Source organism: Scedosporium apiospermum (genome assembly GCF_000732125.1).
Source record: "Scedosporium apiospermum strain IHEM 14462 chromosome Unknown SEQ_SAPIO_0077, whole genome shotgun sequence".
Classification (NCBI taxonomy): domain Eukaryota; kingdom Fungi; phylum Ascomycota; class Sordariomycetes; order Microascales; family Microascaceae; genus Scedosporium; species Scedosporium apiospermum.
The window spans coordinates 591,038-615,125 of NW_015971778.1; the positions used below are offsets into that span (position 1 = coordinate 591,038).

At 51.7% G+C, this 24,088-nt stretch overlaps 4 protein-coding genes and 2 pseudogenes across 4 annotated transcripts; 1 reads left to right on the forward strand and 5 right to left on the reverse strand.

Annotated features, from left to right (window-relative positions):
- Positions 1-512: 512 nt before the first annotated feature.
- On the reverse strand, positions 513-3,659 carry SAPIO_CDS1809 (uncharacterized protein; the record flags this gene model as incomplete). Its single annotated transcript, XM_016784993.1, has 3 exons — positions 513-2,971; positions 3,034-3,155; positions 3,250-3,659. The coding sequence occupies 3 exons, from the start codon at positions 3,657-3,659 to the stop codon at positions 513-515; spliced, it is 2,991 nt and encodes a 996-aa protein (XP_016645290.1).
- Positions 3,660-4,970: 1,311 nt separating this feature from the next.
- On the reverse strand, positions 4,971-6,914 carry SAPIO_CDS1810 (uncharacterized protein; the record flags this gene model as incomplete). Its single annotated transcript, XM_016784994.1, has 2 exons — positions 4,971-5,741; positions 6,252-6,914. 2 exons carry the CDS (start codon positions 6,912-6,914, stop codon positions 4,971-4,973), a joined length of 1,434 nt encoding a protein of 477 aa, XP_016645291.1.
- A 1,265-nt stretch (positions 6,915-8,179) lies between these two features.
- On the forward strand, positions 8,180-9,755 carry SAPIO_CDS1811 (uncharacterized protein; the record flags this gene model as incomplete). The annotated part of the gene is made up of 2 exons (XM_016784995.1): positions 8,180-8,243; positions 8,368-9,755. 2 exons carry the CDS (start codon positions 8,180-8,182, stop codon positions 9,753-9,755), a joined length of 1,452 nt encoding a protein of 483 aa, XP_016645292.1.
- Positions 9,756-10,159: 404 nt separating this feature from the next.
- Positions 10,160-12,136, reverse strand: SAPIO_CDS1812 (annotated as a pseudogene; the record flags this gene model as incomplete).
- A 573-nt stretch (positions 12,137-12,709) lies between these two features.
- Positions 12,710-15,296, reverse strand: SAPIO_CDS1813 (uncharacterized protein; the record flags this gene model as incomplete). Its single annotated transcript, XM_016784996.1, has 7 exons — positions 12,710-13,179; positions 13,346-13,546; positions 13,625-13,690; positions 13,741-13,896; positions 13,965-14,099; positions 14,165-14,312; positions 14,439-15,296. The coding sequence occupies 7 exons, from the start codon at positions 15,294-15,296 to the stop codon at positions 12,710-12,712; spliced, it is 2,034 nt and encodes a 677-aa protein (XP_016645293.1).
- Positions 15,297-19,859: 4,563 nt separating this feature from the next.
- Positions 19,860-22,619, reverse strand: SAPIO_CDS1814 (annotated as a pseudogene; the record flags this gene model as incomplete).
- Between the last annotated feature and the right edge of the window lie 1,469 nt (positions 22,620-24,088).

The following is a 24,088-nucleotide window of genomic DNA, read 5'->3' on the forward strand; positions in this document are numbered from 1 at the left end:
TGGAAGTTAACGCCCACCCACTCACGGAGATTGCCAACGCTGTTGACCCGAAATCTACCCTCAGGGCCAATATATGATCGCACAAATTTCAGAGGTCTACAGTTCATGCGACTGCTCTTGTTCACCCTGCATGTTCTTGCGTTCATAATTTGTCTAAGATTTACCTTGTTTCTCCAAATTTCACCACCTTACATTGACCTTTCCCCGCCAAGGTATCGATTATGATTCAACAGCTCCTACAGCTCGCAGTTGAATCTATTCGCTTCAGGCACCACGCTACGGATTTGGATTTCCCATGAACTACTTGATAAGGAGGACGCAGGCCTGCCGACATGGTGGAGAGTGTTCGACTTATTTTAACAGATATTGATTAGACTAAAGCCTGGGCGATGACGCGCCCAGTTTCTTCCGCTTTAATTCATTACTCTTATACCCCATCTCTCGCAGTCTACTATTCGCTTAATCGATTCTAACAGCCTGAAATCTGGCAATCCCAGAGGCGCCTTTGCCCTTCACCACCAAGAGCCCGTGGTAATCGCACCAAACCAGCCCGGCCTGGAGGCCAACAGAACCGTCGCCTCATCTGCAGGAAAGCACTGCTTGATCACGTCGCACGCCGTGATTAGACCCTTTGTTCCTTCTCTAGGCTTCACTGGCCCATTAAGGTTGGCACCGTTCAGCAAGAGGTGGCGCGTTATCTGGAAGAGCTCTTGTTTCCCCCCGGACATCTCATCGGCGTAGATCTTGGGCAGCCGCTCTAGGAAACGGCGCCACACGGTCGAATTCTCGTACACCTGGTTTGGATTCGCCCCGTATCGGAGGAGTAAATCCACTGTTCTGGCACAGGGACGCTGTGACCGGGAGAGGGCAAAATCCAGGACGGGGTAGAGTCCGTCGTTAAGCATGGCATTTCTTTCATAAAACCATGTCTCGGCCAGTTTCCACTCGAGGTAAAACAAGACATTCTGCTGGCATGCGTAGCCCAACACCAGGAAACTTGGAAGTCCCAGCGATCGGAACACTCGCATCAGATCAAAAGCATGCTCGGCACGCGCGATCAAGTCTCTGAGCTGAGTCAGTGTGTTAGGGTATTCTGAAGCCTTTGTGCAACAGGAGAAGAATAGCTCGAACATCTTCTCCCATGATTCGGCGGGCTGATACACGTCAGCAGGTGCACGCCTCATCATGGCCAGTGCGGCTTTGCATGCTAGGATTTGTATATCTGCATCCGTTTTGGGGCCTTCCTGACCAAGAACCTGCGTGCCCGAACCCCGGAGAAACGGCATCCCTGATTCTCGAAAGAAGTCGCGCACGGTGCGGTGCAGGAAGTCGACCTTGTAACGGAAGTATATATGCGATACTGCTTCATCCGAGACAATCTCCAACAGCCCGCGAGATCGACCATCGAGGTGACGGCGTAGCCGACGTCTGCGGCGGTCTATCTCCCGTCTGGGCATTCCGTATACGGGCTCGTCGAGGGTTATCGATTCGTTTTCCTCGACTTCCTCTAACAGCGAGTAGAAGACGAGATAGAGCGGTTTATCCGCGGAGATGGCGATCTTGAACATCCGAGAGGCGCGTGCCTGATATATTTCAGGGATGGAGTCTAGCATATGCTTAAAGAAGGCGTCTAGATCTTTCGGGAAGCTCTCCAGTCGGGCTCGGAGTGTCTTGATCGAGTCGTTGTATGTCAAGCCATCCAGAAGATCACGGACGACAAGGTGAACCCAGAGAAACACTCCCTGAGACAGGCCGACGACTTGGTCGACCAGCTGCTCATATCCTGGGTCGCTTTTTATTAATTTTCCGAACTGGGGATGCGCATTGAACCTATCTTCCACCACTTGACGGATATCTGATTTCGTTAAATCCTCCAATTTAATGACCCAGGTCGGGTTCTCCCCAAAGTCATCTTCGAAAACCATCCAAGGTCGGCTTGACAGGCATAGCTTGATGTCAGCAGAGGCTTCCAACTTGTGAAGTGTTTGTATGAGGTCCCTGTGGCTACGTTTGCCGTCTTGAAACTCGTCTAACCCGTCGATGAAGAAGCAAAATCTCACGTGTATATCTTGCTTGAAAATAGCCCGGTACATTTTCCACAGCTCGTCGAGACTCCAAGAATAGTCTTCCTCCTGAAAGTCGTCGAAGATATTCACACTCGGCGTAACGGAAGGTATCATTTCGGGGCAGGTACGTAAAATCTCAAAGAGAAGCGATCGAAGAAGGCCTTCCTGGGATCGTTGTAATATCGTGCCGGCATTCCAAAAAAAGAATGAGGCAACAATTAGCTTCTTGCCTGCGGCCCAATCTCTCAGGTGCTTCATCGTCTCGGGATGACTGCTGATGAACTTCATCAGGGTCGATTTTCCGGATCCGGCTTTGCCTTGTACCCAGAACGGCCCCATCCCCGGTTGCCGCAGCAGCCATTCAACGAAGTGGTGGCGGCCTTTGCCCTCGGGATTCTGTGGCATGATATCGGTGAATATCCATTCAAAGGTTTTGAAGAGCGCAGTTTCGATGCTGCGATGACGCGAATTGAGATTCGGGAAATATAACCGTTTGAGAAGGGCTTGATAAATGGTCGTATCCCTGCCAGCATGTTCGAGCCCTCTCAGTGACTGCGCAAACTGAGCCAGCCCAGTCGAGACCTCCTTGGCAGTCCGTACGACAATCCTTTCCGAGTCGTCGAGGTATTTCATGTATTCTTCCATTTTGGCAAGAATTGATTGGGATATGGATGGGGTCTCGCATCCATGATTTTGGACGGAGCGGGAAAATTCTCGAAGATATCCTGAGATTTCTTTTGGCAATCCGGCGGGGACGACTTCCGAATGCTGGAGCGTTTCTATGTACTCTTCCATCGTAACGAAGAACCCTTCGTACATAGGGTCCAAGTCCGAGCCCTCCGGCTTCTTGATAGATTGGGAAAGCTGCTGCAGCTGGGCCGAGATATCCTGGAGGACCTGGGTGGCTGAATGACTTCCAAACGGTCTAGTTTCGCTGTATACTCCTGCATCTTTGTCTTGTCAAAACCTTCGCTCAGGTTAACAACTCTGTTCGAGAGAAAGCTGAGATCGTGGCGTGTCTGGATGCCAAGCTTGGTGTTTGTTTCCTGGAGTTCTCGTATGGCTTTGTTGAGGTTGGAAACGTCCTTACTACGGTCGTTAAATTTAGCCTCTCCACTCTGTCGACCCCGCTACACCGCAACAAACCCCAATAAAGAGGGCTGGATTTGGACTGGAGACATACACCATGGTTATTTGCATATGAGAGGCAATTTGAGACTGAGCTGCAGCCAGCCGCTTTGACAAACGATCGATTTTGCTCTTCTTCCACACTTGCTTCAGCGCCACCAAGAATGACTCCCATTGCGTCTGTCGGCCCTTGGTCTTCAGCGTCGCCAAAGCGCCGAGAATCTCCGCCGAGATGCTACCGCATTCCCGGGCTAGATTTCGCAACTGCGGGCTGATCCCCGGCGACGGCAGAACGGATTCCGACAGCCGCGCCATGTCGGCAGCAATTGTCTCGAGCAGCCTGTTGTCGTTACTTAGCCCCTCGGTCGAGTTTGAGATCCGCCGAGTCTCTGAGATGAGAGTCCACACGAAGTCGATGAACTGGACAATGTTGCCCGCGAGGCCAATAGCCGCGAAGGGATCCATATCGGTTGTTGGATGACGTGCATTATCTTCAGAAGGCTTCCTATTAAGGCAAGAGAAAGCACGGCAAGGGAAGAACAGGAGTCGATTGGGCGAGCGCTGGGTGTATTTATGGCCGATGATTTGGGAGGGCTGAGCAGTACGTACATAAAACGTTTTCAGTAACTTTCTGTCATGGGATGGCAATAAATACCTGCAGGCACAGCCACGTTCTCAACAGTACGACTGTACCGGTTCATACCATGGGAAGAGTCAATCTGATTCATCGATCCCTGCGCTGTGAGAGTACATTAGCGCAACTTATCTTGGCCCAGGATATACGTCGTTGGCGTATAGCGGCCATACTTTCTCCTGGGGATTATGTTGACCAAGTTGAGAATCGAAGCTGTAACTGGAAAGATCTCACCCGGTTAGTCCCCCGATTTGGACAAGCGTGAGAAGCCTCTGGTACACGGTTCCTGCTTCCATTCGAGGGTTCCGACAGCCACGCTCGGCAATCTCTTCATGTATCAAGGGACAAACACCTGATTTTCGAGCCCAAGTTCCTCAACTACATCGCTACATTCGGACTTGCCTGAGGTTTTTACTCTAGCCGGGATGTCATTCCCGGCGACCACTAGTGAGTTCATAACGCTCTAGGAGTTCAATTCGCGACTGGCAATACATCAGCAGGCGGTGCCGATGGCCGGTCCACGGATGCGGTGGCTCACCATCCTATGGATATGTCACCCGAGACACCACTCACCGCAACAGAGCCGACAGAGTAAAATACCAATTGCAGAGAACCCACTCGAACAGCCTCAGCAGCTGCAGGCACCTTCTCCCCTCTTCATCGTGAACGGTTCATGAGGATACGATCAAAGTCTTCAATCACTACCCGCCTTCGTGAGTCTATCTACAGACCGGGATTGAAACAAATATGCCGGAAATCTAGAGATCATTGGTAAATCATAACTTGCGACTCAGATCGTCTCATATTAAGTCTAGACGGACGGCTCTCGCACACGTACGAATATTTGAAAAGCTTAAAATAGTTTCTAGTATACTTGTATACTATATACATTGATGCTGTAAGTACTATGGATTCAGTTGGTTTCGCCGTAGAAGTCCAAAAGAAGAGGAGAAAAAGAAGAGGAAACCTTTCGTGCGGAAGGTGATCTAAGGATGATACGCTATTATCTAACCACCTCATTCCTGGCATATCCCATCTGACAACCGTGACTTTATCCCACGCACACAAACGGCTGTGTAGCAGCGATACTCAACATCCTATATTATCCACGCACGTTCGCAACATAGCTCCTCGGTATACAATCATGCAATCGGCACGATCATGTCGAAGAGATTATTGTTTATCAAGCTCGAGGTGTCCTGTGCTGAAGAGTAGACAACTGCGATTAGCACTGCGCGGTATATCAATAAATCGTCTAGGGGATGCTGCACGTCGTCAGGTCGCTTGAACTTTGGTGGCGATGATCCGTCAAGTTCCCACAGTATATGCACCTTATAGAGTGAGGCGAGGCGCTCTTTCTCTCCCTGCGTACTAGCGAAAAGTGAGTAGTCCGCCTTCTTGCTGACTATGTAACTGTTTAGAGCACGGAGAACCCCGTGCAAGGCGCTGTCGACGAAGACGGCAGACGGGACTATCTCCATCTCGGGTGTGTCCTCGGGCTTAGGTGTATTGGCCTCATCCCAATTTTTACACACAGAGCCGAGGCCGGAACCGACGCCGCAGATTGTCCGCTGTCGACACCGGATTTCTTCAGCCCAGCTTTCGTCACCTGGCCAGCGGATGCTAGATAACCATTTGGTGATCTTTTTGATCTCCTCGAGCATACTCCTGGAGAGTGTGTAGTAATCATCGCGGTCTAGGTTCGATTTAGCAGAGTAGAGATCGGCGATGCAAACTAGAACGACTCGATGGACCGGCAGAAACAAGTCGAGCGGTATAGTTGGCCCGCCCACGACTCTCCGAGCCCAGGTCATGGCTTTCTCCGCGATATATCGTACACCTGGAGTAAATCCATCCTCAAATTGCGGACTGAGATTCTCCCACTCACGCTGTCTCATCGCCCAGAATCTACTCTGTATCAAAAGCAAATGGAGCTTTTCACGGAGCCTATGGTTCGTAACAGGAAATAACCTAGGATATACCGACGGCCCCACGGCGAAAAGTAGGCTGGCTGGACTGTGCTCGTCGTGGAATTTTATCGCTGGATGCTGTTTGCAGCGGGTCGTCCACGTAACATCCCTATCCCTACTACAGCAGGCAGGGTTGTGGACGTCTTCGAGGCTTTGACATGGACACTTTGGGTCCACAGGCAGGTGGTCATCAGTAAGCCACTGATCGAATTTATATCGCGGGTCTGAGATGGAACTCTCGCGTCTTAATTGCCGTCGAATGGATGACTCCATGTTGCCTTGCGCGGTCATAATCGATCGCATCGCAGTAGTGACATGTCGTCCCCAAGTGCTTTTAATTTCACCAATGTGATTTTCATAGAATCCAACAACTCCTAGCGAAGGGTGGTTGCGGAACACAAGGCTGAATTCCCGGCATTGTATTCGGGGGAGATTCGACGCTGAGTCGATGACGAGCTGGACCTCATCCGACGAGTAGGACGCGGCCAGAGCAATGGCGACACCAATAGAGCCGTATGCGGGCACGGCTGGGAACTCGGCGGGGATGTAGTCGGCACCCGTGTGCTTCCTTTCCCAAAGCTCGACATCGTCCAGGCCGACTGAAGTCAGCAAGGCGAGCCACGTTGCAGGAAAGTGGTCCGTTGCACCAAACAAGAACCCCGACGAGTCCATCTCAGCCCATTCTTCCTCATCTTTAATCTTTTTGTACCAGTACCCCTCTTCAGTGTCCTTAGTAATATTGATATTGACCGTCAGACCAAACCACGATGGGAAACGGAGAGGAGGAGGAGCGACGAGGAGAGGCGTGTAGGCGACGGTCCTAAACCTCATCTCAGACCAGTCGAACGTGCGCTTGCTAAACTTGGCCCACGGCCCGAGAGCATTGCGGCTTGACTTAAGCCGCCCCGGTCCGGCAGCGAGGAGTCCCTGGCCGACAGTCAAAATGGCAATAATGAGGGCGAGGATTCCTATGGCGGCCGTGACGCCAAAGGTGAGGGGGTCCCAATCATACTCGCCCCGCTGGGCCCTCAGCTCTTCGAGCACTGCCGCGAGGGTTTCGAGAATGCATTCTGTGGTATTGAGCGAGCAGTTGAGGGTTGCGCTTGTCTCGGCCATAGTGGAACGAAAACGGCTGTCAGAGGAAGAGATGGCGGTTCTGGCAACGTGTCGAAGTGATTGTAGTGATCTAGCCCACGTTTTTCAATTGCGGCTGTCGAAATATTGGCATAGGGATGTCCAGCTTTCCAGAGCCTTATCGATCGGAGGTTGGCTGCTTAAATTCCGCACGTTCAGCATCCCCCAGTTAGATGTACTCTTTCGGCCCTGCCCTATTTGGAGACCAGACCAGGCTGTGTACCCTTTATGCTAGACTTCATTCTGCGTTAACCGGCTCCATGTGGACTAGCCTTGCTGTTATTATGGGGCATATGCGTGTGTGGCCTGGTATTATTGTCGGACGTGAGATGCGGCAGTTGGATGGAGCAGGCGAGTTGGGCGACTTGGATAGAGAAGGCAACTGGGCATAGAGATGGCTTGGGACACTCTATAAATATCAGGTATATTGTTAGCACGCCAGAAACGAGGAGGAGCCAGGGTGGTGAACTGGTCAGCATGGCCAAGCCAGGCTCGTAATAGCGGTTGGGCAGACCTGCATGCGAGGGAGCCAATCGTTGACAACAGCGCTGTGAGGGGAGTGGCAGTGCTGATGCATCTAATGCATCTCGATCATCACAAAAGCGTCGACCAGGCTGTGAGCGAAATGGAAAGCCAGCAATCCAAATCAAAGTCTTATTAAACTGTTTTAAAATAGTACTCTGTGCTTTTGATGCAACATAGAGGATAAGGCTACCAACCCTCGGCTTACCGACGCAATGGCCTCAGATAACCTGTGTTGGCACTGCGAACAGCTTGGTCGTTTTACAAACACACCATCTACAGAAATGGACATCCTGCGCGCCAATCTCGTGGCGTCACTGCCACTGCCAACGATGCGATCCCTGGAATCCTCTCCATGCCCACTTTGCCGAATTTACTGGAAGATGGTGAAGGCTCAGGGGATTCTCGATGAGGACGTAGTACTGTTTAATATGCCCGTACTGGGTATAACCACAGTGGGGCAACATCTTTCTAGTCTCGAGATGCTGGTTCGGGTGATGAAAGGACAAGGGATCGGGCTGAAAGTATTGAAAATATTTAGCCACCCTGGTAAGTCGACAGTTACCAACGCTCACCGAGGAAAGGGGGGGAAACGACTAACGCGCACTTGGTGATTTTCCCCTCGTAGATGTTCCTTGCCCTTGGAATGCGGTTCCCACCGGTCTCAGCACTGGTCCGTCCGGAGCACCCGAACGAAACAGTAAAATCTTGGGGTGGGTTGAAAGATGCCAGTCATCTCACAATTGCGTTCGCTCGGCGCCTCCGCAACTTCCGACTCGAGTCCTGGATGTCAGTCCGGACTTGGGTGACGTGGTTAAACTACACGTATCTGGCGGAGCAAGGGCCCATTACGCTTGTCTTAGCCACCGCTGGGGTGATCACCAGACACTCGTAACGAACGGTTCGAATCTAGCAGAGCACACCACCAAGGGTATTCCATGGGCCGATATCCCCAAAACCTACCAGGACGCAGTGGCTATTGTCAGATTACTTGGTCTTCGGTACATCTGGATCGACTCTCTCTGCATTGTGCAGGACAGTACAGAAGATTGGGAGGCCGAGTCGGCTAAGATGTGCCGTATCTACTCGGGTGGTTTCTTGACAATATCCGCCTTGTCCTCACCAAACTGTGCTGCCGGATTTCCAACCATCACGTCAAAGAGTATCACGGGCACGACTTCAGAAGGCAAACCGTACCATTACTTTTGCCATAGCGCCTGCCGTCATCCGACGGACGTAAACACCCCCGAGGGCCAGTACAGTTCCAGGGACAACTACGACGTGACCGATTGGCCACTGCTCACCCGCGCCTGGGTCTTCCAGGAGAGAACCCTCTCCCCTCGCGTCTTACACTTCGGTAAAGATGAAATGATCTGGGAATGTGATGGGGATTGCTGGTGTGAGTGCAATGAAAGCAACGTACAGTCCTTCGCGCCCTCGCGTCAGCAGTTCAGGTCTGCTCTCCGGAGTGGTACTCCAGGCGTACCGTACATCTGGAAACAAATGGTATCCGACTACTCAAGGCTATCAATAACGAAAGAATCAGATCGACTACCAGCGTTGTCGGGGTTGGCGCAGGCTATTCGGGCGAATAGTCCGTCAAGCGAATACCTCGGAGGTCTGTGGAGGGAAACATTGGAAATGGATCTCCTTTGGCATTCTGTGTCTGTGACCAACATGGGCCACCCAGTTAAGCATGGCGGCGGATGCGCTCCGTCTTGGTCGTGGGCTGATCGAGCAGCTTATGTTGAGTTCCCTCTCTGTTTTGTCGACTTTGGCAGCGGTAAAGAAGAGAGATCCATGGGTTTGCTCGAGCAATGGTTCAAGGTTATTGACGTCCGGTGTCAACCAGCCACAGCCGATCCAACCGGCAAGTCTCAAGGCGGGCGATTAACACTCGAGGTCGACAGGTTTGCTGCCATCCTACGCCACATCGGCGACAAGCAATGCAAGCCGGAAACGACCTGGACGCTTTCAGAGAGCAAAAAAGGCCGTCGGTTCCGCAGTGTTGAGCTCTTCTGTGACAGTCCCATGCACACCTTTTTGTATAAGGCCTCGGAGGCTCGCATTACTTGCGCTCGCCTGGCGCTTGTGGAGGTTCTGGGCCACGACGACGTGGCAAGGCGACGTGGGGTTGAATACGTGCTTCTCTTGGTACCGTCAAAGAGGGATCCTAGTGCGTATGAGAGGGTTGGGATGCTGTTGGTACAACGGTATTTAGATATGAACGGTCAAAGGTACCAAAATTTTGAAAGTCCTTTTGCGGGTGGTGGTCGAAGGGACATTATCCATATTGTGTAGATAGACCTGGCACGCGGATGGGTGTGGCTCATGCCAATGATCTGAGCCTGGAGGTTCGTCCAATTTTGATCTTGAATTCCACGCATACTTATCTTAGTTCTCTCAGTATCGTCTATGACAGCTATCCTCTCGTTCTACTTGCCAGGGCCAGGGGAGGCCAGCAAGGCGTCTAAGCTAGTACCTGGATGTCGCTGTGGAAGAAGAGAGTGTGTGTATGTAGTCCAGTACTTTTTTACGAGCAGAAAAGAAGGTAGAAAAACATGGATTTTGTCTAACCTGGCGAGTACTGTGGATTTGGTTTTGTTTCACCGTCGGAATTAAAATAGAAAAAGAAAGAAAAGGGAGAGAGAGGCAGAGAGAGAAAGAAGAAAAAAAAAAAAGAAAAAAAATCATCTAGTAAAACATTAATTATCTTCCTCGTCGTCATCATCTTCTTCCTCCTCTTCAGCCACGTCATCTAAAAAGGGGTTGCCACGTTCCGAATCTCCATCATCATCATCTAGATCGCTAGCGTCATCATCATCGACTCCGTTTGAATCTCCATCATCTTCTGAGGGTGATGAAGGAGTCAGTCGTAGCGTGTTGCGATACCCGAACCTTTGGGCGAGGGTTGCGCGTCTCGGGGGAGCAGGTTCTTCATCCTCGTCGGCATCATAGTCAGTCTCCGTAGACCCTTCTGATTCCTCGGCGTCGGATTCCCCGGTGTCATTGCGTGATGGGCCGCCCTTCTCATTGTCGTTATCATGGCCATTGTCATCGTCGTCCTCATCGTCTTCGACTATAGTACGACCACGGCCTCCTCGACTCGCAGTCGTGGGCGCATCGTCTTCATCTTCGTCCCCATCCTGCCCCTCTTCATCCTCGCTATCTACCACAACCCTCCTTCGCGAAGTCCTCGCGGGCCGAGCTTCCTCGTCGTCGTCATCGTCCTCCTCCTCTTCTGCTTCCCCCTCACGTTCCGATGGTTCGAGGCTTGAAAATTGGGCGCCTTGGTTGTGACTGCCGTCGGTGACTGCTGGGGAGAACGGGATCGATTCCAAAGGATTCCCCAAGACCCCGAGGTGTCCATGAGGGTCCGGGTCGTCCGAGGAATAGTCACGCTCATCAAGCGCCTCCATGATCCGCTCCAGCTCATCCAGTTCACTCTCCTCGAGCGGGCCATCGTCGAGCCCAGAATCCTCGTACTCATCAATGTCATCCTCAAAATGATCAGAGGTCCAATAAACGCTCGGTTCCGTATCGTCATCAAAACGCGGGAGCTCGTCCGGTTCGTCGTCATCCCCCAAGGGATCGATGAGCTCTTCGGCGAGGCAAGGTCGGGGTTCAAAGTCGTTGTATCGGAAATAGTATAACGGCCACGTCTCTATCTTGGAAATTCTCTCAATCTGGTCATGGGGCACGACGTCGGGATTCTTGCCGTCATAGGATTCGGTGTCCGTCCATCCGACCTCGACGCCGGGAGGTTCAAATGTCACTGGGAGTTTGGTGATCCGGCGAGGTATTGTGTCCCTAGGATGGATTTTGGCGGGAATGTTTAGCATTGCGTACTGACGTTGGTGTTGCAGGTCCGGATAAAAGTACATCCGCTGATGGTACTCGGCGTAGATGGAGTTATCTTCTTTTATGACTTGATGGACGGCATGGACGTTTCCATCACGGATCCAGCGTAGGCGGCTCGGTCTATACTCTGGCGCTTCCAGATACCGAAACCACACCTTTAGGTGAGGAAAGAAGGTAAATAATCTCAGAAAAGTATTCGGGGCGATCTTGTCCGCAGTCCTACGTGGACCGAATCCCATGGGATCAAACAGAATCTGATTCGTCGAGAGATATCTGACATCTTGGCAAAACTCGCTGGGGAGTGAGTCGATCCTGTAGTTGATCACGATTTCCAGATGTACGACATCCACCTCCTTATTAAAGCGTACCGCGCCACGGCCTCCTCGGATCCCCAGGCTATCCGGAAAACGTTTCAGGGCCCAGGAACGGCTATCGCGATCCACGGAGAGAACTGTGCGGATTCGTTCCGTGTCTCCCGCGAGACTGCCTGCTTCCCAGATCTCGGCATGTCGGGGTCCCCGTCTCTGCGTCACAGCCTGAAATTGGAACATCCAAGATTTGGAGACGAGCTCCGGACAGAAATATTGCCAAATCTTTAAACGAAGCTCGGGTGGCAGCGAGTTAAATCGAAAGGCCGATTCGGGGTCGATGGACGAATGCGACTCGTGGGAATCTGATTCTCCATCTGATTGCGCATCTGATTCCTCCTCCAACGCCTCGTCGTCGATGAAGCGGTTTGCATCATCGGATTCGTATTCGTCCTCGGAGGAGGATGAGGCAGAGGCGGAGTTATCAACTGATTCTGTATGTGAGCGACTCATCTTTGGTATCTTAAGGGGCGGGGAATGGGTGAGTTGAAGAAGAAAGTTTTTTTTTTTCATCTCCTGTTGAGATCGCGTCTGTTCGACGTCTCGCCTTCCCCCACAAAATCACGAAGTCACGTGACAGTCATGATGACAGATCGTGAAGTCACTCAGCCACTCCGTCTCAGGCACACGTTGTGTTCTTTCTGATCTACAAATCACAGCCAGAGGATTTCAACAGAGATTCTATAATGTATAATTAGGAAATCGTTTTCTTGGCGTTGTATTGGATATGCTGATAATAAGGTAGAGTCTCGAGGTTGCATTTCTACTCTCAGGGCGGGTTGTAGTTGAGAGATTTCCTTGAAATGTATGCGTTAAAACCTATGGCCACTCACCGTGTCGACTTTGTTAGCATAATCGTCCCCTTATCCTCCTTGAGATGCACGTTTGTCGCCACACGTATCATTATATCATGTTTCGGGCGGGAGCAAGAATACACGATCAGTCCGTATTTAATCTCAGCTTCCTCAACATCACCAAAGAGGCTTCTAACTCTCAAGTACTGCTTAATGCCTGTCCATGCCAATTCTACTCGCAGTGGCAGGGGTCCTCCGTATCATTCTCTTCATAGTCATCATAGTCATCATAGTCGTCATACCCATCATCCTCATTATCCCCACCGTTCGCATCACGCTGAGCATCCGCAACATCCATGTCAGCAACTCGCTTGCGAATGTCAAGCACTACCTCGAGGTGCTTGAGCCGCAGAGGCAGATCCCGATGAGCAAGCACCAAAGCGGTTTTGATCAGGTTTTTGATCTCTCTTCCGTTGAGCGGCGTCTCGGCCAGTTGATCAAAGTCACGCTCGCTGACCTGCGCAGTGCCAGGTTTTAGCTTCTGGATAAAGTTTACCCAGACCTTACGACGTGAGGGCGCGTCTAGGTCCGAATACGGGATGATGAGATCGATCCTCGACTTGAACGCGGTGTCAATATCGGGGAGGCGGTTCGTGGTGAGGAACATGACACCTCGGTAGTATTCCAAGCGACGAAGGAAAACTTGAAGAGGGTTAGTGGGTTTTGTTGGAGGAATCACAGGAAAAAGGAAAGGGTAGAAAAGAGAGAAGAGACGGGGGAAAACGAAAAGGGGGGGGGAGGGGGGAGAAGACGAAAAGCAAAAAGAAAAAAATTGGAAGAGGGGTGGTTACATGGGCTGGGGACTTACTAGACACGAGTTCATTTCGGTGCGATGCAGCAGCCATATCTCTGGACTTAAGGAATACGTCCGCTTCGTCGATGAGCAGTACTCCGTTCCAGAGCTGGCAGCAATCAAGTGCTTTCATGAGACCTTTCTCGACTGTGTCGGCTTTAGTGCCGAGGTCGCCTGCGCTCAGCGTGTACAGAGGCACGCGAGACTTTTCAGCCACTTCACACATGAAAGCATTTAGTATTGAACTAGGCCAGCATAGCTTCCGGTGGCTGGGGAAGGGGGGAAATCCCTTACATGCTTCCGCTGTCAAGGTCTTTCCGACACCTGGAGGCCCACAGAGTAGAATGATGATTCCTTGCCCTAGGGACTCGATGTTAGTTTTACTCTAGCCACAAGGTCTTCGTACGTACCTTTGTGCGCAACAAAATCATCGAACCCAAAATTGTCAATCTTCGGTCGGTTGACGAAAGCGCGGATCAAATCCTTCTCGCCTTCTGGAAGCACCAAATTGTCATAGGGTGCCGGGTCCCAAACAATATCCCTGATGCTGTCAATGTCGAATTCGCCTATTTCCTCGACGTTAGCCGCCTCCACAGAATTTTATGCGGATCTGTAGAAACGGGGAACGACGTACACCACTCGTTGGTAGCTAGATCAAAACCTTTGACTCGGGAAGGCGTAATGATACACTCCTCGTCAGTTAACGGAGTAAATACTTCTTCTCCTCGGCCGCCTTCCATGGACGGGTTGGCAGCCCCTTGGGCGCGATCTGTATTTCAGGTTAGCAATGTATATAACTTGAAGCTCTCCTCTCAGCGAAAGACTCAGACGGACCAAGCATAAGAGAGCCCCTAAGACGGCCTACAGACATGCCATTCATAGGCTCGCGGAGAATCTGAAGCGGGGCCCACTCTTTGACAATGTTCTCAGTTTGTTGAATCCTGTGGTACGCGTACGTGTCGATAACGATCCGACCAGAGACCTACCGCGTGGTCCGGTAATTAGCGCATGAAAGACAGGAAACATGATGTGAGGGGGAAAAAAGGAGAAAGAAAAGAGGAAAGAAGAAAGAGTGGAGCAGGAGGAAGAGGTTGGGAAACCAACATACAGGGCTCGCCATTTCCACCATTCGAGTGCCGGTTGGAGCCAACCTCCACGAGTACTTTGATCCGGTGTACGCTTTTAGGTGGAACCCACGGAGGGCTTCAAACCTCCTGCCTCGAGACAGTACCAATGGACGCAGTTTGTCCCAGCCCTTGGAAAGGTCGGCCGGAACCACCGGCAGTTTCCCCACGGAAATCGTGTTTTCGTACTTCTTGATACCTTGGGCGACGATCCGAACAGCAGTGCTGCTACCGTTCCAGTCAACAGCAGCAAGGGTGAGCATGTACTGATCCTCTTCACCGTGCGACCCGGGGCGAAAGACAGCCTGGACCAGCTTGAACACCTCAGGCTTCCCACCCCTTTCCGACAGCATGAGACGGCCAGGGGCGAGGACGAGCCAGATGTTGTTAAAGGAAACTGCTCGGGTCTCCTCCACCAACTTCAGGGTCGCTAAATCGTTGGTAGTTCGACCCTTCAGCTCATCTCTTAGTAAGAGGAGATGTTTCAAAATGTCCGACGCCGGCGCCCTTTGGCGTACTGTGTCGCAGTATAGGTTGAATTCATACCATCGATGGACAAACGGCGCGAACGGCGGTGTGAAAACGTAGGGACTTGCATCAGGATACCAGTCTGGGTAGTCCTTGAAAACAACATCGAGGGCGGTCCGAATTAGAGGGCACTGCACTTCGATGGCGGATGCAACCCAGGCTCCGTTAACCCTTGATACGCGGCGGATAATGGCAAATGACTTTCCTAGATCCTTCAGTCGCCGCTCCTCCTCGCGGGGGTTCTGATATTGGGACCATTGAGGAACAGGCCCGCTTCCGTGGTTGTAGAAGGTGAAAACTCTGCACTTGGACATGATTCCGTTCGATGTGCCTCGAGAGGTCACCTCTCTCGTGGCTGAAGCAATGAGATGCAAAATGGGGAAAGTGAGAACCGTGAATTTCTCAGTGCTTCCTCGACGTAGAGACAAATAAGAGGTATCTTGAGCAGACTATCCCACAGTAGTAGGTGTGGAAACAGGATATAAATAATAGATGCCAATGCCACGAGAGAATCGATCCCCATCCTTCGGAGGGGAAAGCTGCCTAGGTTTTAGGCCCCATGCGCGGCCGCGTTGTACCAGAACGCTGCGAGCCTATTCTGAAGTTCGTTGATTGTAACTCATGACGCTGCGACCGACTAATAGGCTTCTGTCTGCCTGATACATGGGGATACAAGCGGCATTTCTTCTAATTCTTTCCAATCTGGAACGTCTTAGTGTTGCATGCAAAGCGAAGAGTTCTCAATATGCAATGCAGCTTGCCTCTGCAGGCTTCCACTTCCTCCAGGATTGAAATGCATATGGCCCACCATCTGGTTCCGGATGCGTCTTATTACCTCCTGTTCTGTTCGATGACTTCCCGGGGTGTGGAGTAAAATTTCTGCATCTGTGGGTGTTGGATGGAGTCCTGAGTCGCGACCCCATTCAGATCTAGGGTGGTGCGGCTGAAAGTAAGGTTTCTGAAAACAAAGGTCATACCTGGAAGCCTAGAGATGGGCAACACTTGGCTTCTCTGATCCTGGCAGCTCCAAGGATGCCTGAGCATAGAGGTGAGAATATGGACTCAAGTCTCTTTGTATCCTCTGAAGTTTCTAGCAAGATTATCCTGAGACGGGGATAGGTAAGTGACCGTTCATCACCAGGTTGGAATAGACTCACCCCAAACCACTACATGAGATCTCCTTGGCACCATGATCCTCACTGGTAAGCCCTCTTCCATTTCCGACTGTTCTAGATGCTAAGACGGATCGATGCAGCCAGCTCCACTTGTAGCACCACATTTACGAAACAGAACTTGGTGGGCTCACAGCCAACAGTCAACAATCAATAGTCGACAGTCAACAGTCAGAACTTGAAGGAAGCCAACGCAAAGACGCTGGGGCATATTGGCGGGACACACAAAAAAGGTTCCAACAGAACGGAAATGACGAATAAAATTTTTGGTACGTCCATGTATGACACAGAGCATACTAAGAGCATCCGGGATTGTGACGAATGCATCATCTAGGCTCTGAGGTGGCTGATTTTCGAGGGGAATATGGGGTTCTCTTCATCACTTGAACGATTGAGCCGGCGCGTGTGGAGTCGGGGATGGTGTATTGGCGGTATTATCTTGCAGCTTTAAACAACGCAACTTTCTAGAAGCTCATCGTTGCCTTTTCCTTTTCCGTAGCCGTCTTCACAAGATCACTGTGAGGCAAGCGCTCTCTCGAGACGAACCCTCATCAGGTCCCAATCCGTTAATTCCTTCTCTACAGATTGTGACTATATTCTTGTCTACCCGAGAACGTAAACTACCCTATAACCGTGCTTTCCTCAAGTATTGTTATAGAAACACTCCTATTAATCTTGTGTGATTCACAATTGCCACTTCCAGTTGGGTTGCCCCTTCCCATGGCCCTGCCCATCTTCGTCTATAAATCCCCATCTTCCCCTCCCAGACCTCTCGAAACACTTCCCACTTCACATTCACACATCTACCTATCCACACAGTAAAATCTTCCGCGACGCTCGAGCTATCCTCCGAGTTACCTCAATGGGAGCTCCGGAATGGTCTTGGGTGAACAAGTGTCAATTGATGCCGGGCAAAGAGAGACGAAGCCTTACGAGCTGAACAACCTGGGCCCGGCATGGTTAAATACAAATACGGCAACGACGCGAATACTGAATGGCTAGCCGAATCTTTTCCACGCAACTCCACCATCAGAGAGCTTGAGAAGATATGGAATGAATGCTTAACAAAGAGTCATCTCCGATTCCGATGTCCCTGCTCGCTAACGAGCCCGGCACAGAGAAAACACGTACATTTCCCTGATCGGAATGACACCACCCACCCTCATGTGCGCCTTTCCTCTAAGTTTGTAGGAAAACAGGATCACTAAGGGGCATGCGCGATATTGGATGAGGTGCACGTTGAGAAGCAACGTGACCGCTCCGTACATTCTTTAAGAATATCAAAGGGTATACGAACTGTACACCTAATTACAGCAAGCCCACTGATAAACAACTCTAGAGATTTGTTTAACTGTCTCCAATTTATGCGGAGAGCATTGGATCGGTCCTGGAACGCTCCTATACACACCTTTGGGCCCGAGCCATACACCAACGACTTCGACACCTTAGTCGAGAACTTCACCAATGAGCCCCAGGCCCGATGGTGAACGGTCTGCCGTTATTGGGGGTACCTTCAAGGACGCGGGACTAAGGGCGTGGATTCTAAATCCCCACCCTTATCACACTGTCTGCCAGTCGATGAAATGCCGGAGTGACTTCATGAGCAAGGTTCCCCGGCCGATAATGTCTTTTCCTTCGCGTAAGAGAGCAACGAAAACTTCGCCGACGCTTCGAGGCGGGAAAGTCGCTTTTCTTAGATCTGATATATCCCCTGTTCAAACCCGAACAGACGAGCTGGATTTCCCGTTGGTTTGGAGTACCGTCGACTTTTCGACGACGTATTGGCTGGCGCTGGGCACTCCAGTCACGCTCGTGATAGGGACACCGACGATGTCGGCCGTGATAGCGGTTACCTCAACATGTCCACGCATCACCAAGAGGTGATTGCGTCGTGAACATCCGATTGCGAACCCTGTTCGAGTTTAGATCAGCTGCGTTTAGATCAGCTGCGCCAGCCCTTGCTGCTTCCCAGTTGCGCGCTATCCTTCCCCACGCATCCGGTGACCCACACATGAGCCGTCTCCTTAACGGTCTCGCCGAGGAGGAGAAGCGCGTTACCACGATTACCTCACCAGGCCGCCCTCCCCGCCCCGCTCACAATCGCTCACATTGTGAAGCACGATTTGGTAGGTGGTATTGGTTATTATTTTCGCCAACTGCGTCCCAAAGCCCCATTATAGCTAGATGTATTGAACTCGTGTTCGAGTGGGTTACTACCGAACAAGACCGCGTTGCGATCATGGCCGACATTCTCACATATGACAGGAATTTATCCAGCATTCTTACTCGATGTGGTTATCGAGTTCTCAGCAAGAACTCGCAACGCAAATATTCAATGACCTCACTTCACTTTGGGCGTTTAGGTATACCTTAAAACATTTCACCTCAGCTCCTTAGGTATTGATTTACATCAATCGTGCTGTAAGAGCATTATAGTTAATAACCGATCCCCGTCGTCGAGAAAGGGTGGACTTCGATCAATGTTCCTGGGGAAGTGTCACGTGGCGCTGTTTCCCACTTAGCAGATCGCGAGGAAGCGGGAAGGCCTGGCAAGAGAAATAGATCGATACTGGGATGTGCTCCCGATCGGGTCGGGGGGTATCACTCAAATAATAACGAAAGTATTCTGTCTACATTGTCACCTCTCCTCACATGTTGCCACATGTGAACCATTGATGTCGTTTTCCAACTCGAGCCCTGACTCCTTACCAGCCAGGAGTTGCCAATTTCCTAATCGAACTCCTCACCCTGGGATGGGGTTTCTGCTAGCGTGCGATGTCACCAGTGACACTTTCAGAACAACCGGATCAATGCTTCTCAGAAGAGAAACCCAGAAAGCGTCTATCTTGGGTGTCCATATCCTTGGACTTCCAACCCCAGAATCCATCAGCCTGCCTAGAACTCACCGTCCCTCCTGCGAAGGTGAGACCCATCCAGTAGGGTAGTTGGCAGGCAGGAAGAACATATCGATGCCTGTTGAGGCGGAGCTAGTGATCCGTGGATGTGTAGTCTCAGTCATAAGCGATCAGTGACTACCAATGGTAAACTGCCATGCCATGAAATTTGAACAAACAAATGCCAGCCAGCGACGGTATGGATGAGGTCAAGAGACAAGCTGGAACGAGTTTGACTCTTAGAAGGCTAAAACACAGTTCGATCTTCTCCAAACGGGCGACGCAATCCAAGGCATGGAAAGCACTCCATTTTCTTGTTGATCCGCGTTGGTCGTCCATACCGCTCCACTCCAAATTTAGTTATGCCTGATGAGACAAGACATACCTTCATACCTCTTAGCCCACTTGTGCTTTGTGGGAACCCACTAGGCCCAGAATCCAAGGAAGATCGTGTGTCACATTCCGTATAATTAATGAGAAATGCCTACCTTCGTATACGTTGTTTAGAAAACGGAAGCCGACTGTCACCGGATAGCCCATGAGATTATGCCTCCTTCCATGCTTCCGGCCATCTCTTAATAATGTTACGGATCACGACCATGCCTTGGCTGAATTTGATATATCCACGTCGAATCTTATGTGTAAAATAACTTCTTAGGCTGGGGTGTATAACGGGGGAATATTCGTAAACTATTCAGCAGATGCAAGCTGATCGAATGGGGTAACATTTTCAAAACAACGACGCAAGGAAAAACACACCATCAATACTCCCAACAATTGTATAAAAAACACCTGCCGATGCTTCCGTACATCATTGTATCTCATCCTCGAAGAATTTAATCAACGTCCTCGCCCCAGAAACGCCCAATCCCATCCATGGGTAGCAGATATACACCGGATCGTCCTCCGTGCCGAACTTCTCCCTAAACTCTCCCTTGCTAGACAACTTGAGCTGCTGCGCGATGGTGCGATACGTACGCGACAAGATCTTGGCCCTCAGACCGCTGAGGTTGGCACCGATCTCGATGTCTTTGGTGGCGCCGACGCCGAACGTGACGCACTTGACACCCATCTTGGCGAGGCCCTGAATCGAGCGAGAAATGACCGATTCGATGGCTCCGCTGGGAGAGCCGGGAAAATCGAGGGCGAATTTGATCTGGAAACCGTGCTTGGGGGCAAGGCGGTGGAGGATGACAAGCGCGGCGATCTTGCCCTCCTTGTCCTCGGCCCAAACGTACCGACGGTGCTCCATATCGACCCACGGTCGCACCTCAGTGATGTGCACCTGTCTTCCGGTACGGTTGGCCTTCCACTCCTCGATGCGCTTGTCGCACCGTTCGCGGAAGTCCTGCGGTACGGGCTCGCCGAGGTTCGTTTCGAAGATCCGCACGCCCGCTTCCTCCGCTTGCCGTTCCTTCTTAGCGACCTTCTTCATGCTGTCGACTTCGAGGCGGTCCTCGGCGACGCAGCTGAAAGTCCGCCAGCCGAGGATGCCGCCGAGGATCTCTTCGATCTCGGGTGAGACGAGGAGCCATATGGGTCGGAGATCCTCGACTTTTCGGAGGTCCTTGAGGAAGCGGCGGATGACGATGGGGTACTGGATGGGGTCACAGAGGGGGTTGCCCATGATTAGGGCGTAGCCGTTGACGGAAGCGTAGCCCACCGCAGCACCGAACTCTTCGTGCCGCCATATCTTGTAGCGGTCGTCGAGCCAGGCGGTGTTGGTCGCGTCGCCGTAGTTGGCGATCAGCTTCTCGATGGGCGGAGGGACACAGGAGGTCGGGTCGCGGGCGTAGTTGGCGCCGTATCGGATGGTATCGGCCTCGGGGTGAGGTAGCGGCAGACATTCTTTGACTTCTTGGGGTTGGAGAGACTTGGAATCGCGAGGGAAGAGTGAGGCGTTTCGGATGTCGCCGAGGTTGAGGAGGAGGAATAGCACCCTCTCGAGGCCGATGCCGCAGCCGGCGTGGAGGGAGACGCCAAAGTCGAAACCTTGGATATACTCTTCCATCGTGCAGGGATCAATTCCGGCGCCGATCATCCGCTTCTTGAGGATGTCCGGGTTGTTGATACGTTGACCGCCGGTGGTGATTTCCTGTCCCCGGAGGAAAATGTCGAACGAGTTTGTGTAGTTGGCGTCGTCCGGGTCGAGGTGGGTATAGAACGGGCGAGCGGAGGTGGGGAACTTGTCGATGATGTAATAGTCCGTCTTGTACTTTTCCTTGACCAACTCGCCGATGCGCTTTTCCGCGGGGGTTGAGAGATCTTGGGTATCCGAAGCCGGGTGGCCATACTCGTCTTTCCAGCCGGACTCGTTCAGCATGCCCACCGCCTCCTTAAACTTCAGCCGCGGCGTGTTTTCAAGCCAGACAAGGTCCTCGTGAGGGAAATGCGTCTTGACAATGTCGAGCTCCTTGCGATGTTTCGCGTAGATGGCCTCGAAGATGCTCTTCAAAAGCTCGTCGATGAGATCGAGGGCCTCGTGGTAGTGGGATCGGATCTCCATCTCCAAGTCCAAGCCGGTATATTCGCTGAGATGGCGATGCGTGTTGCTGTCCTCGGCGCGGAAGACGGGGCCGATCTCGAATACACGACCGAAATCGGCAGAGATGCAGAGCTGCTTGGCGAGCTGGGGGCTCTGTGCCAAGAAGGCCGTGCGTCCGTAGTAGTTGACCTTGAACACCGACGCACCCGATTCAGTGGCGGCGGGCTGGAGCTTCGGGGTGTGGATCTCCAAGAAACCTTGACCCTCGAGATGGTGCCGGAAAGCCCTGCATATGGACGAATTGAGCCGGAAAATGCACTGCGCCGTGGGCGTTCTGAGGAAGCTGATCCTGTTCAGAGTGCGCACGCGGTTCGAGGCGAGGTACTCGAGTTCCTTGGTATCAGGATTCTCCTCCACCCGATCAACCGTGTAGACGTCGATGGGGAGCGATTCCTTGACGGGTACCGTGAGGTACATCTTCTCGACGAGAATCTCAATGCCAGGTATCGTGCAGGCGCTCACGGGCTCCTTAGGGCATTTTATGGTTCCTGTGACGTGGACGATACCTTCGGAGATGAGATGCTCAGCCCATTTTATGAAACCTTCAGAGATCTCACCCTCCCGGTACTCTAGAACACCCTGGATAGTGTCGATGCCTTGGCGGAATATTAGAAAGGCCAACTTGGGCCCCATGGCGCGCACATGATGCACACGGGCAGTAAACTTAATCGGCGTCCCCCCGGTCGCCTGGCAATCCGTCTTCAACTCCGCAAACGACACCAGATCTGTGAGACGCAGCGCATGCTCAGGCTTGGTCCCATAGCGACTCGCAATCTCAGGCGGATCGCTCTTCTGCGCGGTTTCCTCATCCTCCTTTCGTTTTATTTGCAGCGATCGCTTTTCCTCCTCGCGCTGGATCTCTTTTTCTTGCTGGGCTTGGACTTTCTGGATTTTGCGGCAGTGCTTGTCCTCGTCGAGGGCGGCGATGTTGCCGATTGTGGGCTTGGACATGTGGTTTTTTGCTGATGAGTGGCCGATGAGCCGGTTCAGCTTCAATAGCGGTTTTTTGAGGGCGCCGGGTGACATGATGTTTTGCGCGGAAGTGGGTCGCAGGTTTGCCCTGTGACTCTACTCTCTTCTTTTTGGTTTGGGGAGGATATGGAGAGGAGAGGGGAGGATATGGAGAGGAGAAGAGAGAGAAAGGGAGAGAGAGGAGAGAGAGCTTGAGCACCGCGGATACCTGTCAGTTCGTGGATGATGCGACGATCTTATAATAAACTACGTAAAGGTAGTGTAGGGCAAGTCGGGGTAGGTAGCGTGGAGGGTCGCGGAAGCGACGGGGCTGGCCATCAAACTAGATTCGGTCATTCAGGGATGCGAAAAAAACTATAAGCCCGATCTAGTCCGCTTCCGGAAATAGCTATGACAAGCCGGGAATGGCGATGATGGGATATGTTTGGTTGGAATGCGGCGAGAGTGAGTGGGTGTGGGCTCTTGTGTGCTAAGAGCGAAGGCCGGCGATCAAGAGCATGAAGACGGGGAATTGTCTGTTGGAGAAAAAATAAAAGCTTAGTGATGAAGCTTGGCGCTGCCGAGCCTACCGGATCAGGAACAGGGCTGCGGGATAGCCAAAGGTTTAATATAAGTTTACTTCGTAGTAGGGTAGGTTAGAAAGGCTGGTGGCTTCCTGGTGGCTCCCTTTCGTCTGAATACGCGGAGTTTAGAGTTACGCTTTTTGCGAGGAAAACGAGACGGGGGGCCCTTGGTCCGGGAATGGTCCAATCCTCCTCCCTGGGACCATCAGCAATTACAATGGTTCGCTACCGACCGCGTGGGAGGCGGGCGAAACCGACGAAACCGACATGACCGCGGTCGACTAGTTCGACCGGCAGCGTAATTGAGAGCGAGTTTGCGTACTTCGCACAAACACGTGGTATGGCCTGCTGTCCGTCCTGTCCGAGCATGGAAGATGGAAGAAGCGAATGAGCGAACTTCCATCTTCGCCGCATCGCTTCGATCCCTGGTTCGCAATCGGCGAAGAGCGAAGACTGAAAAAATTAAGAAAAGAATCTAAAACTAGGCTCAATGCACTAGTTGGTTATATAGATCTTTGTCACGATAATTCATCCTGCCCCTCGGTGTTCCTGATGCTTGAGTCGCACCTTCTCCAGAGAACCCGCTTTCGGCCATCGGCGATAACCAAAAACCTCGAGGAAGGCGCAATGGTCCACGGGAATCCGGCTCCAAGGTACAAGATACAGGGTACAATCTGCAAAGTACAATGGTACTGTGCATAATAATCCGCACTGGGAGGGGGCGACTCCACCGATGACGACACAAACATCAGGCGATGACGTCTCGCCACTCCGATTTTGACTTAAGTAGATTCAAACATGTTCAAAATGGTGCCAAAGTCATATTGATGTTGCTTATGTCACAGTCTTATCACTTATTTGTAATGTACCGAGGTATTCTTATCTAACAATTTTGAATTCGCCTCCTCAATGGTTCCTCATGCTTGAATGTGGAAGGAGCGCAGGTGATTGACTGTCTCA